Raw genomic sequence first — 18,280 nt, 5'->3', positions numbered from 1 at the left:
CTTGACATTGTAACCGTGTAGGTGTTCGTAATTTCAGTTCTGGCAATCGCCACACGCCTACGGGTTTGTTTACGTTCGTTTGTGTTGTTCCCTTTTATTTCCCGTTTTTGGCCCCCGCGCCATTGTTTCTTTGTATTTATTGTTTGTTATAATAAATCCCCTTCCCAGCATGTCAGACCTCTGTCCGTAGTCGTGACATGAAGAATTCATGAACAAAACTCAACAGAAGTAATACTGTGTATCAGTAAATTGTGTCACTAAAATGTGTATTACACATTTTTAAAAAAGCAAATCAACTTATAAACTCACAGACTCCTTCTGCCAAGATGAAGCAAGAATTCTAGCTTATAAGCATCTGTAACAAATGCCATGTACTCCGCAGGACTAGTCCAGTCATATGCAGCAGCACAGCAATCAAGTCAAATAAGACATTCCACTGCCCAGTGTGCAGCCTGATCATCCACCAACAGCGAACAAGGCTGTCTTGTGATATTGAGTCCAGCCCATTCTCAGAATACTAGGTTCAAGATCCAGAATGTTATATTTATGATATGGTAGCCCACAACTTTGAAGCCTATGTCAGTGTTAAGCTTGTTCTTCTTTGCCCTGAGATAACAGTTGTTGACAAAAAAAGTTAAAACTGCCTACCCCAATGGAAGGTTGAAAAAAGAACCGTTGGCAACCAACCCCACCCCAGTTATTTTTATGAGGATGCAGAACATAATGCAATTACTGAACTCCACCTTACACTCATAACCCAGGCTTTCAGGTGTGTGCATGCTTTGTCCTAACATGTATAGAAAACAGGGACAGATGCTCTACTATTTTATTTTATTTTAAGTAATATATATATATATATATATATATATATATATATATATATATATATTTTCCTTCAAAATAATATTTTACCCTTTGTCAATGTTACTAAACTCATATTAATTGTAGTGCAGCAAGACACTAGGGGAAGACTTTGATAATTTCGAGTTATTTAAGGGTTGAACAATTCGGGAAAAAAGTAATATTGCAATTACTGAGATCAATATTGCGATATGATAAATGGCACTTGCTTAAAAAACAAACAAAAAAAAAAACCATACAATTAATAATTACTTAATCGTTACATCACTGCAAATGTTATTTTCCCAATACTGCAGCTTAATAAAATCAACAAGAATAAATTAAAAGAATTTCTTCATAAACAGATAGAGTACAGGCCAAAGGTTTGGACACACCTTCTCATTCAATGTGTTTTCTTTATTTTCATGACCATTTACGTTGGTAGATTCTCACTGAGGGCATCAAGACTATGAATGAACACATGTGGGGTTATGTTCTTAACAAAAAGTGGAGACCTGGTCTCCACAGTCACCAGACCTGAACCCAATTGAGATGGTTTGGGGTGAGCTGGACCGCAGAGTGAAGGCAAAGGGGCCAAAAAGTGCTAAACAGGATCTCTGGGAACTCCTTCAAGACTGTTGGAAAACCATTTCAGGTGACGACATCTTGAAGCTCATCGAAAGAATGCCAAGAGTGTGCAAAGCATTAATCAGAGTATTAGAGCACCCGACTCCATATGCATTCCCAGCTGGGCTGTTGTTGTGAAGTCACACATATGACTTTTAAAATGTACTGGTTGCTTTAAGAAATACGGGGTGGGTGAGGCTTTGAATGGCAAACGTAATATGAAATGTGGTGTGGGGTTTGGATAAAAAGCCTGTGAAACGTAATAAGTCCCCTGCAAAAAAATTATGATTTTTTGCCTCACCACATGCCACAGAAGAACAGGAGTTAGAACTAGAGATTTGTATATGTTGTATATCACCTGACGACGATGTGATCAAAAAACATTTAATACAATTATTTTCAACATGCAAAAAAGTATCCAATCGCTGAAACAAATTTACAAGCAGCAAATCATATGGAAATTCACTGACTGAGCATTCCTCGGCTTTCGAGAGACTTACATAATAGTATTATAGATATCAGAACACGTCCACCGAATTTAGCACAGAATTTAGTCATCTAGCTCCATATGCAGTTCCACTAATTGTAAACAGATAAGCCAAATAGTAACTGATTCAGTGCTTCATTACCTGAGCAGAATTGTCTGTTAGTCAGAGTAGGTTAATGCAATCCAGTCCACTCACCTTTCAAATTCAGTCCTGAGCAGTCGCTCTCGGTCCAGAATGGCCACATGAAGACGGCCCCATTCCTTCTCTACATCGATAGGGTGGTATCCAGGAGGCACGCTGAGCTGACCAGCTTGAACTGCATCCTGTGAAAACATTATATAAAGTTCTTGTCCAAAACACAACCATTAAAAAAAAAAAAAAAAACATTAAACGCAAGTACAACGTGTAATGGCCAAAAATGCTTACCTCAAATGACTGGTAAATTAGTTTAGAGCGATTCTTGTCTGCTTCCTTCTCTGGCAGCTCACTTTCTTTGAACTTCAGAAACTGGCGCCAAAGGATCTATGAAGGCAGACAAAATGTCTATTGCACATCTGTCCAGCATTGTATTTATAAATGCAACCAGACTAAGAGTTTGTGTAATACATTTAAAATTATCCTTAAATAATGATGGAAGAAGTTAAAAGATATCTTATGTATTATTAACTATATCTGGCTGTGACTTGGATGTCCATGACACAAATGAAATAATATGGTCACATGTGCAGGCAGTATAAAGGCCAGTATAAAGTATAAAGTCAGCTAATACAATTACTGAGAATAAGGCATGCTGATCAAAAAATGATAAATGCAGAAATCAGGTCACACTGATGTCTTGAGAGCTTGAAAGTAATACATGGAGTGACAGCTTAATTTCAAGCTCTAATCAATGAACTCTATATGCAGTTATGATACAATGACTTGTATCATAAGTGATGAATGAATAAGTCACTAGAATATAAACATATAAAGCACGAACTATCAGCACTTCAACTTGCTTAGCCATAGAACGCACATCTGAATGATATGGTTGTTGCTATTAGCAACCTTATAAGCTGTTGGAGCAGCCCATGCACACAATGGCCATTATGAGTCACGAGCAAGCATAAAGGGGTGCACACCATCAGTCTAATAAAAACCTGGGGTCTCACCTCAATTTCCTCATAGCTGCTAGGGAACCTCCTCTCCTCAAAGATTATAACATGATGGCGAATCCACTGCTGCAGCACAGTGACCAGTTCATAGTACTCGCGCCAGCGCAGCTCCAGCTCCTGCAAAATGCAAAGACACACGCACTCAACAATGGGCAAGAGCAGCCCACCCTCCAAAATGCTAACTTGCTTATTCGTGCACCATGCTCCCTCAATTAGGTGTGAACAGACGTGGCCTTGTCTCATTGTAAACAGATAGAGACAGGAAAGAGAGAGTGAACTCCACTTCATGATTTTTAAAAATATTTAAGCGAATGAAAATATCTGTGTTCAGGAAGGGACAGTACGTTGTGCTGTCAGTGGGATTACAAAAAAACTTGTTTCTTTTTTTGTGTGTGACATGGACGCTTTAAAGATACACACTGCAGTAGGTTTGTTTAAAAGTTTAGCTGATTTCTCTCCCAGTTTGGAGTTTGCAGGAGAGACCATTTATTGTTTCAGCCATGCTGAAATTGTGAATTTGCTTGTAGAACTATTTTGAACTTCGTTTCTTTTGCCCCTCATGATCTATTTATGATTGGCTGGGTGTCTGAGGCAAAGACACACATATAGTCGACATGCGAGTCAACAAGTTACATAAACAGCCTTAATGAAACCTGATTTAGTAAGACAGGGCAAATCTAATTTCCTTGGTTCAGGTAAGACCCTTACATTGGCCCGAGCTCCGTCCAGGACATCCTGGCGTGGCATGGCATCATAGAGGGAAGAGACGTAGGTGATGATTGACTTCTCATCAGGGTGTGGAACATCGACATCTGAAGAAAAGTCATAAATTCAATTTACAACTAACAAATGGATGGCTGTGATATCTAGTTACAATGTCACCTCAGGAAACAATGCAATTTAAAACTATTTATTGTCATTAGTGCTTATTATAGAAGTGTTTTCATCACCTATTATAAGACTTGCCAAAACGGGTCTCAATACCAACCTTCTGGATCGAGCAGCCGAGTCACACCCAGATCTCTCTCTGCAACACCAAAGGCCTGTTCCAGGTTCTCTTGGTTGGTCTGGCGGTACACTTTACCCATGTCAATCAACCTGGGCCTACAGAAACAAATTCAAGCAGTCATCAGCTCAGCACAATCCATGTTGCCACACTCATGTTGTAAACGTACATTTACATTTAAGATATAACAATTAAACATTTGAAACATACATTACTAATAATTACAGTAATTTACAAGGTAAAGGCCAGCCTTCTGTCGGCTTAACATGCTAATTATGGGTATGGCAGTCAGAAGGGCTATAGAAGATGGAACCACCTGCCCCATAAATCTAAAGGAACACCTGTCTACCGTGGGGCATAAAGCCTTAATGACAAGCTACAGAATGCAGAGAGTGTGAGGGACATTTCAAATGTCCAAAAGTACATATCTGAAGCTGATTTAAGTCAAATTTGTGAATGCATTTTTAATACGTAGCATTTTATGAACTTTTAGCGAAATTGCTCAACCCTCTGTACAACCAACTGTATTTGCCCTGAACCCAATTTAGAAGAAAAACACAACCCCAAACAAACATGAAGAACCATACAACTCTTTGACTTGTAGAGTGGAGAGAACAGCATAGTGATCTCCAGGGCTTGGTGCGGAGCTGGAGTCAGAGCCACGCATTTCCCGTAACGATAATTGCCTCCCCCTGCTCTCTACATGAGAGTGGCTGCGAGATCTCCAGCACTGGCCATTCTCCGCCTCTGCTCCATGAATGTCACTGCAAGCCATGGCACGTGGGCTATGGGACCCCAGCCCTGAGTCGAAGGAGTTCTCTGATGGTATGTCCTCACACAGCATGATCACACGGTCCTCCAAGTCGCTCACTGAGCTGGCCATGCTGCCCGATGAGCTGCCATGGCGCTTCTTAAGACTCAGTCTCCTCTTAAATCCCTTAAAGCTCATTGTATCTTCTCCGAAAAATTAATAGCAAGAAAATTTGAATGGACTGTTGGCTGTTGAATTAATTTCACCCCTAAACTACAAAAAAGGCCCACTGTTTGTCCCTGAAGAATCATCAGTTAGATCCAATTTCTTTGGTTAATCCAAACATTCAGTTTACTTGCATGCATCAAAAAAATCTTTCCTCCAAATGACAAATGCAATGAAAAAATATGTTGCAATATTCCAGAAAATATCCCGCAACAAAAGATCCAGCTCATTCAGATCCAGATGTTAACATGGGAGCACAGGTAAGTCTGTTCTCGGAGAATCGTCCTCTACTTTTGGTGTTCCTGACAAATGAAATTTGTCCCTCCCTCTTACCGTGTTTCTTTGCTCTTTTTGGTGGATTTTTTGTTACTGAGAGGCGGGTGTGGCTTGGCTTGGGAGGTACACTTTTCAGCTTTTTCGCGGACGTGCCCTGCGGGAATGGCTTTCTGTCTTTTCACAAAGTAATGAGGTTTGAACATGCCTCAGTGACCTCTCTATCACTCTCACCTGTCACCTTCCCTCAGTTAAATCAAATGTCTCTCAATAATCTTTTTGCAGAAAAGGTTTTTATCAGAGGAAATCCCAACTCAAAATAACCAATTTGACAATAAGCAAACGTATAGCAGGTTCACTGATTCAAAATAAATCTACATAGTGTATTTTATTTTATAACACCACCGTCAATCACAGTTAACATCACTAGCTGACATTTTAGGCCTTGGGCTAGCTTCCTCTCAGTAAAAATGTTCAAGATCTGGCTTCTAATGCAGGCATTTAATTTTTTAGACTTAACAAGTCTGATCAAGAAAACAGTTTTCATGCCAAATCAAACCTACCAAGTCAAAAATACTTCAAAATGAAAGGTATGCCTCAGATGTAGCCCTGAATAAATGAACAGATTCCTTTTGTGTACCAGAACATGGACCAGTATTTGTAAAGATATGTCATTTACATTTACATCATTTATGAGACGCCCTTATCCAAAGCGACTTACAATCAGTAGTTACAGGGACAGTCCCCCCCTGGAGCAACTTAGGGTTAAGTGTCTTGCTCAGGGGACACAATGGTAGTAAGCAAGATTTGAACCTGGGTCTTCTGGTTCATAGGTGAGTGTGTTACCCACTAGGCTACTACCACCAGATGTCATTTCATAATTAGAGTGAACACTGACGTTGGAACGTTGAAAAAAATAATAACTTACTGGTGTTTGTGAATGACAGCATTGAAAAGTTTGCCATCTCTCCAGCTGGTGGTGAAGTTGTCACAGCGCAAGCCTGGGTATCCTTCCACCATATGCTGGGACCAGAGCAGCAGCTTCTCCTTGGCTGTCATGTCATCTGACTGCCCATTCACCTGAATGTCTGAAATCTGTGGTGAAAAGAAATGCAGCAGTCTGCTCTAGATCATTGCTGGATAGATTTTTTGTTTGTTTCTTTTTCTGAAAATTTGTGCATGATCAATGTACCAGTTATTCTGGGTAAAACAATGTTCCAGAATATACCATCAACCTCCAGGCTCTAAGTCAGTCATGGTTTTCACTTCAGTTGTAATGGATGGAAAAAGCACAAAAAAGGAAATTCTGACCAGAATGGAGCAGCCATGGAACCACATGGAAAACTACTGTTTGGCCCACTGGACAAAACCTTGCCACAGCAGTGGCCGCCCCATAATTTAAAAAGGAAAAACTGACTCACAGCCCATGATCACTGAGAGTAGCGAAGAGTACTGTGTGATTTGGCATAGTCTTCCACAGAAGAACACACTGACATTGTCTGGGAGGATATTGCGCTTTTAGCATGTCTTGTTACAGGACAAAGCTTGAGGTCAGTATAGCCTTCCCAGGGAACAGGCCTGGCTTTTTTTGGTGGGGAGGGAGGGGATTCCCATGTGGCTTCTGGTCTGATGTTTTTTTATCTGAATTTTATCTGATTACACACCAAGCCAGAAAGACAGCGTGACTCATGGACCCACCAATTTTCTCTATTCTATTCTATTCTATTCTATTCTATTCTATTCTATTCTATTCTATATTTCTCTATGCTCTACACCTATTTTCCTAATGCTTCTCAGATGATGAAGGGGTTTCTCCATCCACTCAAGCAAGCCAACATGCAAGACACCAAATTAACAAAAACAGAAAGAATTTGTGTACTTCTGGCCTTCAGCAGAAGAATGGTTCAGTATTTCATTTCATTGGATTCAAGTCAGTTTGATCTCCTTGATTACAATTTTGATTAGCTTTTTGATTGGGACTGTGTAGAACAAAGAGAGGAGGTGAACGGTACTGGAACTTGACACTGACAGAACAGGAGACCTGGAAGTGAAGGATGATGGTCCAAATCAGCCCAAGCGTGAGCTTAGGGTTTCCATCTGCAATATCATCATTCCTGATGTTCACCAACTTGACCTGTGGTCAGAAACAGCACAAAATAAGATGCAGCAGGTAATAATGAAGCAAGGCTCCCTGTACTGCAAAAATATAAATGAATAAAAAAATAGGAAGATGTCAGACTTGGACATTTTACCTGTCTGTGTTTCAGAAAGTCCAGTGCTATCTGAACATTTTGAAGCTTGTGGAATCTCATGCGCCCTTTTTCCCGGGGCTGTAGACAAAGAGGAAGACAGAAATATTTGTCATGAGCAGGTTCAGGACATGAGAGAACGTGTGAAGATCCTTTTGGTCCCAGCAAAAGAAGGGTGCTTTAAAAGGAACAGTAATGGCTCTGTAATATTATGACATTTTACACAGTAATGATATTTTTTTTTAACTAAGATGTCTGAGTAAAATAATCCAAAAACAAATATGCAATCTCTACTACATCAATGACACAAGTGGATTTCTGTTGTGCAAACCTTCATATGCATTCAAACATAAACATGAACATTAAAAAAGATCCTGATGTCATTTTTCTTATCATTTCATGAAGCAATGATAAATGACAACACATGAAGCAATGTTTCATGCAGCAGCTCAAATGACGTTAGCAGCAAATGAAACAATGATGTTGCATGAACTGTTTTTAAGTGTGTTTGTTTTATTTATTGAAACAAAAAAATGACATTCAAATGAGCAAGAAATTTAAGATGGGGAAACCTTTAAATAGGACTTGTAATTTGCATCTGAGTTTTAAATTTCAAATAAGCACACTTGGATCAAACAAAACGTTTTACACAGCAAAACCCCAGACATCTCTTTTACCATATTCCTTAGAAGGAAGGATATATATGTCCTTAACCAGATTATGCAATGCTGCATACGTGGTTAATAAATGAATGACTGATGTAAAACAGAAACAAATAAATAAAGAGAAAACTGAAGCCAATGAATACAGCAGCATGACAACAGGAAGAGGCATCATGCACAGCCCAGGCATTTGAATGGACCCACGCTGCGTGTGAAGCCACGAGTTACAACCCACTCACCAACCGCAAGTTCCTGACAACGTCCCTCTCCCTCGGCTAGCCCCAGCAAGAGCAGAGCAAAGGGCAGCAAACAGGGCAGAAAGAGATGGAGAGGGTGGGGGGCAGAGAAGGAAAATGAGTCAAACTGGTGCCCACAGATCCAACTCAGAAGCCAAAGTGAGGTTAATGTATTAGGGCAATGGAGACTTCTCAGCTATCGCTAGAAGTGCAGCATTGCAAGAAGCTTGCAGATCAGGGGACTGCCAGAGGAGAGCTGTACACAGGTGCTATTCTGCGCACGCCTCAGTGCTTTGCTGCTGTCATACTGAGGTTAGGGCACCAAATTTCAGCACATTGCAAAAAATGCTCCAAATGTGGAATCTTCTGTGATCTGCTGGCTGCCGTTTACAAAGTTATACAAGAAAATTGGGATTTCAAGAAGGAAAAATAGTTTTTTTATTGGTATGAGTGGTTGAAATAGGAAGAAGATACCATTCAGGCTGGGGTTAGAGTTGAGCTTGGCTTTAGGCTTATCCACTTACCAGAGTCTCCCCAGAAAGGACCTCTAGAAGTGAGATCAGGTTGTGTCCATCTCTGAGATCTTCGTACAGGTCAGTTACATGACGCTGGGCCTATGGGACAGAGAAAACGCTGGGTCAAATGTTGATTCACAGTAAGACAAAGAGTTCCCATACCACCTTCAATGTACAATACTCAGCTAGTTAGAAGACATTAAACCATTAGCAGTATATTTCCCAAACCAACCACATGTTCCATATTTGACTTTTCTTTTAATTAATCTCACTCTGCAACAACCTAAGGCCACGCTAGATAGGCTAGGAATGCATAGCCAGAGGCAGCAGAGCAGGCATTCTTCAGAGGCACCTGGCCAACTGCAGCTGCCAGACCAGGCAGATACTCTAATAAAAATCTGAAACCACCACCACAGTGCAGCTGCTTTACACCTCAGAACAATCCACCCACCCCAACCTACACGTGCAGTGTGCAAGAACCGACTTCAATGCATGGCCAACACAAAGTCGGTAGACAACAACGACACCCGTAGTAAATGCTGCCCTCACAGACATTGTGTGGAAACTGAATAGACCAGGAAAGATGAAAAAAACATGAATTCAGGTTTCTTATGCCACAAGTGATTCTCATATAGATTCTCATATATATAGTAATAATTAAACTTCATCAATTATGGTAACAAACTAATGTTTCACGTGGACAGCATAAGAAGCCTTTGACTTCAGAAGTGCCTGTACATGCAATTTGGAATGTGGAGGTAGGCAAGCTCCAGTTTGGACCTGTATACACACAGTGCAGTACCTACCTCAGCTCTCGGATGCTGGATGAGGGGATGAGAAAAAAGGAGAGAACAGAGTGGGGCATGAAATGGGTCAGAAGTTAAAAGTGATCATACCATGTTATGAGTTAAAATCTGTTAGAAATGGAGATGGAGTTTAATGGGGGGTTGCATTGGGTATTTCTCAATGGGGCACTGAGAATTAGTCACTGTCTGCCATTAAGTTGTCATTAAGTGTCACAGAGAAATAACCTGCAAGTATTAACAAATTGTAACAGATTGACAGATTGTTAAATAACACAAGATACAGACAAGTAAGAATCTAAAAGCTTAATGTAACACTTTGAATAAAATATATATATATATATATATTTTTTAAATAAAATATATTCTTAGTACAGAGTAAGGGGAGAAGTACAAAATATAGCCACTAGGGATCACTCTAGACCACTTATCCAATTAAATTAAAGGACCCGCTTTGCACTGGGGGATATTAGGCCAACACAAACCCATGTGTCCTCTAGCAGTACTAGTCAGGCTTCCACTGAAGTGTCAGTCACCACAGTGCAATTGCACAGTTCCCCACTAGAGTTCTGCCTGTCACAGTGTTTGCACTGTACCTGTTGACAGGAGGACTCACTCAATGAAGTTCACAGTGTCAAGTGTCTGTCTCTTTGTACGCTTGTCAAGGTTAAACTCATAATCCTCGTCAGGTGATAATACGAATGTTAAGCCTGTAACATCTTCGAGGTGCAGAATTTTCTTACTCATTTTCCTCAGACGAGAGTGTCTCTCTCATTATGTTCTGCAGTCAAGGCATTGAAAAAAGACAGCACATGATAGGTAACTTTTACTGCTGTGGGGTGGGCAAATCTATCAAAAAATTTTCTGAAAAGGTTTATGGGTTTCACCTCAATTTCACTATGTTCCTCCAAGGGTCGCTCATTAACCTGCATAGGGTGAATTATTGCCAGCAAAACAGTGGAATAGACAAAAATAAACAATTCTTTGGTTGCATGTTTGATGGATTTATGCTTATGAGGTTTGGGTGTAATAACTCCACATCTATTTACTACTCCCAATAGCTGACACACCCCGTGAAATGGCTCACTGTAAATATCTTGGCTCTCAAAACTTGCTCCCACCAAATCCTTCATCTAATTTACTTTAATTTCTTTAGTTTGGTTCGGCTGAAGTCGCTTAATGACCATCATGACCTTGTTTTACAGCCACTCCAGTAGTTAGTTTGATATAGTCCTAGTGAAATATATTCATGAGTATTTGCTGGTAGATTTTAGCAGATACCATGGAAGAGACGAGACAAGCAGGCAGACAGCCACCCAGGTCCAGGCGTCTGGAGAGCACATGTGCTACCGTTGGCCCAGTTTATGGGCCTTGAGCCCAGAACACAATAAGCTGCTTCAGAAGGTTCAAATCCAATCCAGATGTTTGTGACTCACCCTCATGAATATGCCGAAAATACTTGCAAGTTTGTTTTCTATCATGAGTGGAAATATTTGGTGTTGGGCTACACCTTCATGCAGAGAATAATGGGGTTTTGTGTTAATATTCCCCAACCCTTCACTGTGCTGATTTAAATGAATGGGTCTATTTCCACTCAGACAGATTGTGATCTAGCAAGCAGCCACACACTAGCATGATGGTGAGATGTAAGCTCCTGCCAGATGAAAAATGACATGGCTTAGCTATTTTTACTTGGAGGAGTGGCTTTCGTGGGCTGCCTTCATTTTTCTTTACTAATGAGAAACTACAGAGTGAACTGTTTGCCCTGCCATCATCCTGCCATATTGTGAGTTGGTAGTGAAAAAATGTTGTTCGCGCTCACTCCATTTGTTGGCACTGTTACCGAACTAGACTTAAGGTGAGACCAGATCACAATCTTCCAAGAAAAGTTAGATTGTTACGCAGGAGTACAGAACTAGTCATTTAATGGCTGTTGGTTTTGGTTTGGGATATTTTAGCTGCATCATCGTAAATGTTCCCAGTATTCGGAAAGCATTAATGGGGCAAAACCACTTTTCCTGGTTTCACCATGATGGTTTGTGTGTGTGAGGGGGGGTGTTCTCAACAATATTTTGTTGCCATGGAAACATATGCATCTGGCCAATCATTTCTATGCTGACTGAGGTTTCTGTTGTAATTCGAGGAACTCTTACATTTGTCACCCACAGTCAAACTAGTAGAGTATGAACATTCTTTCATACTTTCAATCTCAACAAGGAAATAGGTGAGATAAAAAAAAAGGAAAAAAACAACATATTTCTTAAATAAACTATAATGACTTTTTTGTGGTATTAATAATAAGAGCCTGACTACTGGAAAAGGATTGGTCATTAGTGGTATCTAAACAAATCCCCTTGCATTTAGTAAGTAAATTACCCTAATTTCCCTTTAAATAAGTATCAAAATGAAAATCAAGAATCATGCTTATGTTACCTTTATTAGGTGTTTGTTGACCCATTTTGTGAAGGTCTTTTTCTGTACCCGGTCCCGTTCATCTATAAAGGAAAACAGAATGAAAAAAGTTTGGTTTAGAAGTTAAGAAAACGACAGTTTCAAGGTCATGATATCTGGTATCAAGTGTTCAAATAAAAAACATAGTTGTCATTACTGGGTTAATGACTGAGATTGAGTCACAAATCAGTCTTTGGGTCCATCCGTATCAGAGTATGTCATGTCTTACTGTAGTTACTGTCTACAGATATTCAGGGTGCCTTTGTAGAGGGTTTTAAAAAAAAAAACGAAGTCATAACCACAATCCAGCCTTGGGGCACACAAATCAAAGTGGGAGTGTCCAACTAGCAGGACATTTTGATATATATGAAATCCTAAGCCAGCTAAAACACCCTTAGCTTATGTTCTGTCATCCATCATAACCATTGTGCAATGCAGCCTGTGCTGCAGCCATGGCAGAATAAACTCTAAAGAATACACTTGTGTGCCTTCAGGCTGGTGAGAGATCAGAGAAGGGAAATGGATCTTGTTGCTTTTCTGGTGTGTCTCCATCAGACACACCCTTTATCCTGGAACACCTGACACCAGCAGAGCCAAACCCATCAGCCCAGAGAAACCCATGCTTTCTCCCAACACACATGACACACATAAGCCCAACTCGGGTCACACTCATCACCTGATCTCATAATGACTGACCACACACATGGCTAAACACACAAGTTTGTAAAGGGTGTGTCTCACATTACATCAACAACCAAAGATATAATGTGCCGCACTGTCGATTTTGACAATTTATAAACAGCATTTCTAAAAGCTCATGACTGTCTAGTCAAGGATCTACGACTTTTTTGAAGTTATAGAAATGCTGATAAAGAATGAAGCTGATTCTCATCCGCAGACTGGGATCTTCTACTGGTGGTTTCCATTGTGTTATGGCACTGCGTTCCCATAGCAATGAACCTGGGGGTGAAGGGTTAAGGACCTTTGAGCTTTTTGACCCCAGCTTCTCTTGCCTTTAGGATTATATTCTGGAAAGAATGTTAAGTGGCAGGAAATTCATGGTCTTGAAGCCTGTGGTTAGCGTGTATTGAATTTCACTCAGTACCGCCACAATTTTAATTCACAGTCAACACCTACAGCTTGAGTAGAACATGATCAATCTCGTATCAAATAAAAAAAGTGAATTGGAACTTGCATTGGATCTAAAAGCTCAAAGTTGCAACATCTTAATTCCCAAGCCTCCAAAAAAGGCAACCGGGAGTCTTCAATTCAAACTACAACACATAATTTTCCCTCCATGCTTAGTCCAAATTGGGTGGTTTAAAGCCAGAATATCTTGAGTCCAAACCCCTTTTTATCCATGCTATTCAATTCAGCATGAGAAAACTTCTCTTTTTTTATTTTCAAACCACACACTGCAAATGACTCATCAATGACCGCTGAGAGACAAGAATTTTAAAAATAAGCCGGATTTTTTCCAGTAAAAGACCTCTATGGTTTTACCAACCAATCGGATGATGGATAGCAGCTGCGCAGCAAGAGGGGAGTGTCTCCGTTCAAAACACATTGTGAGTCCCGACGGCACTTTATAAGCTGTTTTCAGTTCAGTGGCATGTGAAAAACTAAACATTCGGACAACGTTCACAGCAAATTTCACATTTACAGTTGACTGAACCACCATTTCCACAAAGCCATGCCAATCCAAGTAAAACAGATCCCATTCTCAGCGTCTAAGCCATAAAACTGGAACTATCTACTTGTTCCCATGTACTAAACTAAGCCTCGTTCAGTGGGCTCCAAGCAAAAAACAAACATAAAATTAAAGCGCCACCGCAGAAAAACACCACTCAGCTAATGTGTGTGATTATCCCAAAGGAACATAAAAATAGAAAATTCATGAACTCTCCCAATTACTTCTGCTTCTTCCACAAGTTACCTTTCCTTCCATCCGTGGATTTGAGCATCCCCTGGTAGAAGACATCGTCTGAGGGCGTCCTGTCCCTGCCAATACTGTCAGTGGAGAAGTTCCTGTACCTCTGCTGGCTGCTCATGCTCTCTGTGCCTATCACTCGTTCCTGCTGAAACTCTCTCTGACGGTGTGGAACCGTCTAATGTTCTGTTCTAATGTATCCTCTATAGAATCCTGTCTACCTCAAGTCCTTTCTGGTGCTCTGGTGGGGAGACCATGTGTAGTGTGCCTCCAGCTCAAGCTCAGCCGCGCCTCTCTCCTCTGTCGGCTCCTAGTGGCTTTTTTTTTTCTTTCCTTCTCTCTTTCCCTCTTCCTTCTTTCCTAAATGGTAGACGATGCCTGGGAGCTACAGAGTCTGGGCCTGCCTGTGTGCTGAGCACTGTGTTCTCTGCATGTGTGTGCCTGTGTGTAAGGACACGGTAAAATGGGCTGGGTCCTGCCTTGTCATGTTGCAGTGTCTGAGTGTTCGGAAGGGGAGGGCTTAGGAAAGTCATCAAATGAGGTATGGCTTCTCCACACACCTCTTCCGTTAACCCCCAGCACCCCCGCCCATGCACGATTCAACACACACACCAAAAAAAAAAAAAACATTACAGTACCACTAGTACAGAAAGAGGAAGTGAGTGACGAAATGTACAATTGCTTTGTACAAACGGGTTTGATCTTTTTTTCTGGAGCACATTTGCTCAATAGACCTTGAAGGCTCAGTAGAGCCTATTGGATCTACCCAAGCCTTCACACACACCCACAAATGGACTTTAATCGTTAACTGCTCATAGCATTCCATAGCAGACAGTACATGTTAGTCACTGTGACACACACAGGGATGGGCTTGCTCAGGTACCCGCATGCAGGTAAAAGCACAGCCAGCTGTAATTCAGCCAAAACCTTTCTCACACACTAAGACGCACGCACACACAAATAAAGGTGAAATATGACCTACGGAAAAAAAGAATCATGCATTCCATAGTCAACACATTATTATATTAATCTAACATGTTCCCTGATTTTTACGTTGTTCATGGTTGAATGAAACTGGATGAATCTGGCATAAGGTCTCATTGGTCTCAAAGCTCTCACTGCTGATACAGTGACACCAGGAACCTTTACCTACAATAGACTTGTCCAATAAAAAGTACTTACATAAGCAATATGCTAACTAGACCAAAAAACAACAATTGAAACAGGATATGGATATAAGGGCCTGAGAGTGTGGATGGGAATTCCACTTTTGTCCTCTATTAGAGCTGTTGGCACTAACAGGGAAACAGGCCTTGTACATACTGAAGGTATAAATGCAGAATTGCTGTCATAACCCAGCAGTGATCAGGTTCAGTGTTGATGTGTCATCTGCAAAAGTAGAAAGGCACACCCATAATTAAGGCTTTATTGCAGGCTCATTGTGCCTTGGGTTTGCACATGAATTAGGTTAACTCAATCCAAAGAGGGAAAGTAAGACAAATTTCACTTGTTTTTGTTGCAGGAAATAGGTAATTATGTGGATTACAAGTAACAATGGCCCATTAGTTACGTAGGTTTTTAGGATTTGTTGATATTATTGAGTATTTTTCTATTAATATTTATTGATAATATTAGCATTCAATAATGAAATACAAATAATGCAATAAATTCTTAACATTTCAAAATATCTATTGATTTAAATTTCCTCAAGCTCCCTGTATTAGAAGGAGTTTGATTTCCTATGCTTTGTTTCATAAGGAACTCCGGCACCAAGAGACTGAAATGCAGTGACCGCTATCTGTACTTTTACTCAAGAAAAATTGTTCAGAATTGTTCACACAAGACAAATACAGACATTTGACTGACACGACTTGACTAGAAAAACACAATGGTTGTAAAATTGCTCTCTCAAAACACAGGGTCAGGGAGATGAAATTCATAGTAGACTCCCATGACCCCAAAAGAAAAGCGGCAACAGAGCAACAGAAATATGTTTTCTCTCAGGGAACACAGGTATTGCATTCTTGTCTGTCATTTACAGTCTGTCTGTCACTGACAAACCACAGTGGTTGTATTAGACTATGTAATAGACTTTGTAATAGGCTGTAATATACATGTTCTCTAACACACTTCCACACGTTCAGACAAGTCAAGTGTTTCGAAAGTAGCTTGTTCACACCTCATCTAATGTGCTGGGATGACAATTTTTAATGAAAACAAATAGAGGGAAAGAAAAATATTAAGTCAAATTCAGAATCTGGAGAATGTTTTGATAGCTCCATGGACTCTGTGGATAGGGCGTTGTCCCTGCCACACATTCCTGTGCAGGGAGTGACCTGACCCCTCCCCTCAGACAGGAGGAGCTATTAGCCCCAAGACACATCTCTCTATTTCCCTCTCTCTAACTCTCAGCAGTGATCTGTCTGTTGTGCCTGCGGTGCGTAGCGGCGTGTGCTGATCTGCTGAGAAGCTCACCACACCCAGATCTGAACTTTCACGGAACACATACGGTTAAGCGTGTACGTATGAGTAAGCTAGAAAGAGGCAGAGAGCAAAGGAGAGGGAGGGTGGAACCAGAAGGCTACGCCCCTGTCCTTGCATGGTGAAATAAAAGAGATATCTTGAAACCTAAAATCAGTGAAACATTTCTAAATGTAAATATGTACACTGACATGTATTTGTATTTTTTTATATATATATTGTTTTGCATTCCATTTAAGATTTAAGAATATTCATATTGCCAGTGTATTTCAGTAGGCCGTGTGACCAAGAAATATTTCAAACCTAACTCTAACACACTATGCAACGCCTTCCCCTGCTGCTCAGCCAACTTAATGGCACAAGTGTCTCAACAGTGACACACTTTCCCCTAATATCATGTATTCAGAGTCAACAGCAACCTTCATTTAACAGGAGGTGCCGAGCAGAGGAGCCGCATAAACTTCAGTGTCTGAGATTTCACAGCTTGTGTGGAAAGCCCCCTGCGCCAAATCGGCAGTTGAGTTTTAATGAAGAACATTCCAAAGGTACATTTCAGAAAATAAAATTGGCGACAAGTCACCACAGGAAGGCCAGGTGAGCAATATAACACTGACTCCCTCTACTGGCAGCAAAGTAATAGGTAAAGAGGGAGAATTAATCTCATTAAATGTCAGGAACAAATTTTAATGTTCAACACTGACTAAATTTGATGCCACAGACTGATCTGTTTGGCACGGGAAGAAAGAGGAAATTGGAGAGGAGTTGCTGTAGCAACGTTCCCTAACACACAGTAGCCATGGCAGCCGAGTCATACTCAGATTTGTATTTTTAGATTTTGAGCAGTGAGCCTTTGTTGACTTTGCAAGCCAGGATCCTGGATAAGCACACTCCCCGACTCACTTTCAGCTGACGGTGACGCATAATGTTTCTAAAGTACTTCATTACGTTACTGCTTATGACCCCAGAACATGGCGGCAGCAGAAATGTATGCACCGTGACCTCTCCGAGTATCAGACAAGATAAAAAGAAAGGAAGATTCCCATGAAATGAACACTAGATGGCGGCACAACCCTAGTTTTTTTTTCTCCCCCCCAAATTGTCCAGAATGTGTTTTCCGTCCTCTGATAACCCCAAAGTAAAGCACCAATTACAACTGAACAGATGCTCTGTATACGACAGACATAACAAAGAAATATTGCAGTCCAAGACTCGCATGCCTCATTCTTTGTGGAGCCGTCATAATTTAATATGCAGAAATCACAATTCAGAGAGAGGGATTTTTGTTGTTGGGGAAATTTGGTGTAAGAAAGTCAGCCATTATAGCTGTGCTGCGCTCTTGCCCTTGCCCAGGGGCTGATCTGACATTAGAGGGTTGCGTGAGAAAGCATCCCCCTTTCGTAACATCGCCTTTAAACACCGGGCCTCCGAATGGACAAGAAACAGCTGGAAACTATCATAAAACTGTCACGATTTTTCATCCCATTCAAACCAAGCGTATTTGTGCTTCTACTGCCTCTTTGTCAGGGAAAACACCATTAATCTAATTATTACTTATTACTTCAAATAACTATTTATCTTTGCCGGATAGT

At 40.7% G+C, this 18,280-nt stretch overlaps 1 protein-coding gene across 1 annotated transcript in view; it reads right to left on the bottom strand.

The window, feature by feature from the left end:
• LOC114790038 (plectin-like) overlaps positions 1–18,280 on the bottom strand; it is a 50,295-nt gene that overhangs the window by 19,867 nt on the left and 12,148 nt on the right. Inside the window, 10 exon segments of the mRNA XM_028979654.1 lie at positions 2,151–2,278; positions 2,382–2,477; positions 3,107–3,226; positions 3,818–3,921; positions 4,098–4,213; positions 6,293–6,459; positions 7,406–7,498; positions 7,617–7,694; positions 9,036–9,125; positions 12,263–12,324. Coding sequence (XP_028835487.1) covers positions 2,151–2,278; positions 2,382–2,477; positions 3,107–3,226; positions 3,818–3,921; positions 4,098–4,213; positions 6,293–6,459; positions 7,406–7,498; positions 7,617–7,694; positions 9,036–9,125; positions 12,263–12,324 — 1,054 coding nt within the window.

The sequence above is a fragment of the Denticeps clupeoides genome, chromosome 5, assembly GCF_900700375.1.
Source record: "Denticeps clupeoides chromosome 5, fDenClu1.1, whole genome shotgun sequence".
NCBI lineage: Eukaryota > Metazoa > Chordata > Actinopteri > Clupeiformes > Denticipitidae > Denticeps > Denticeps clupeoides.
Note: the sequence above shows the minus strand (reverse complement) of the source record. Positions and strands in the feature narration are given on the sequence as shown.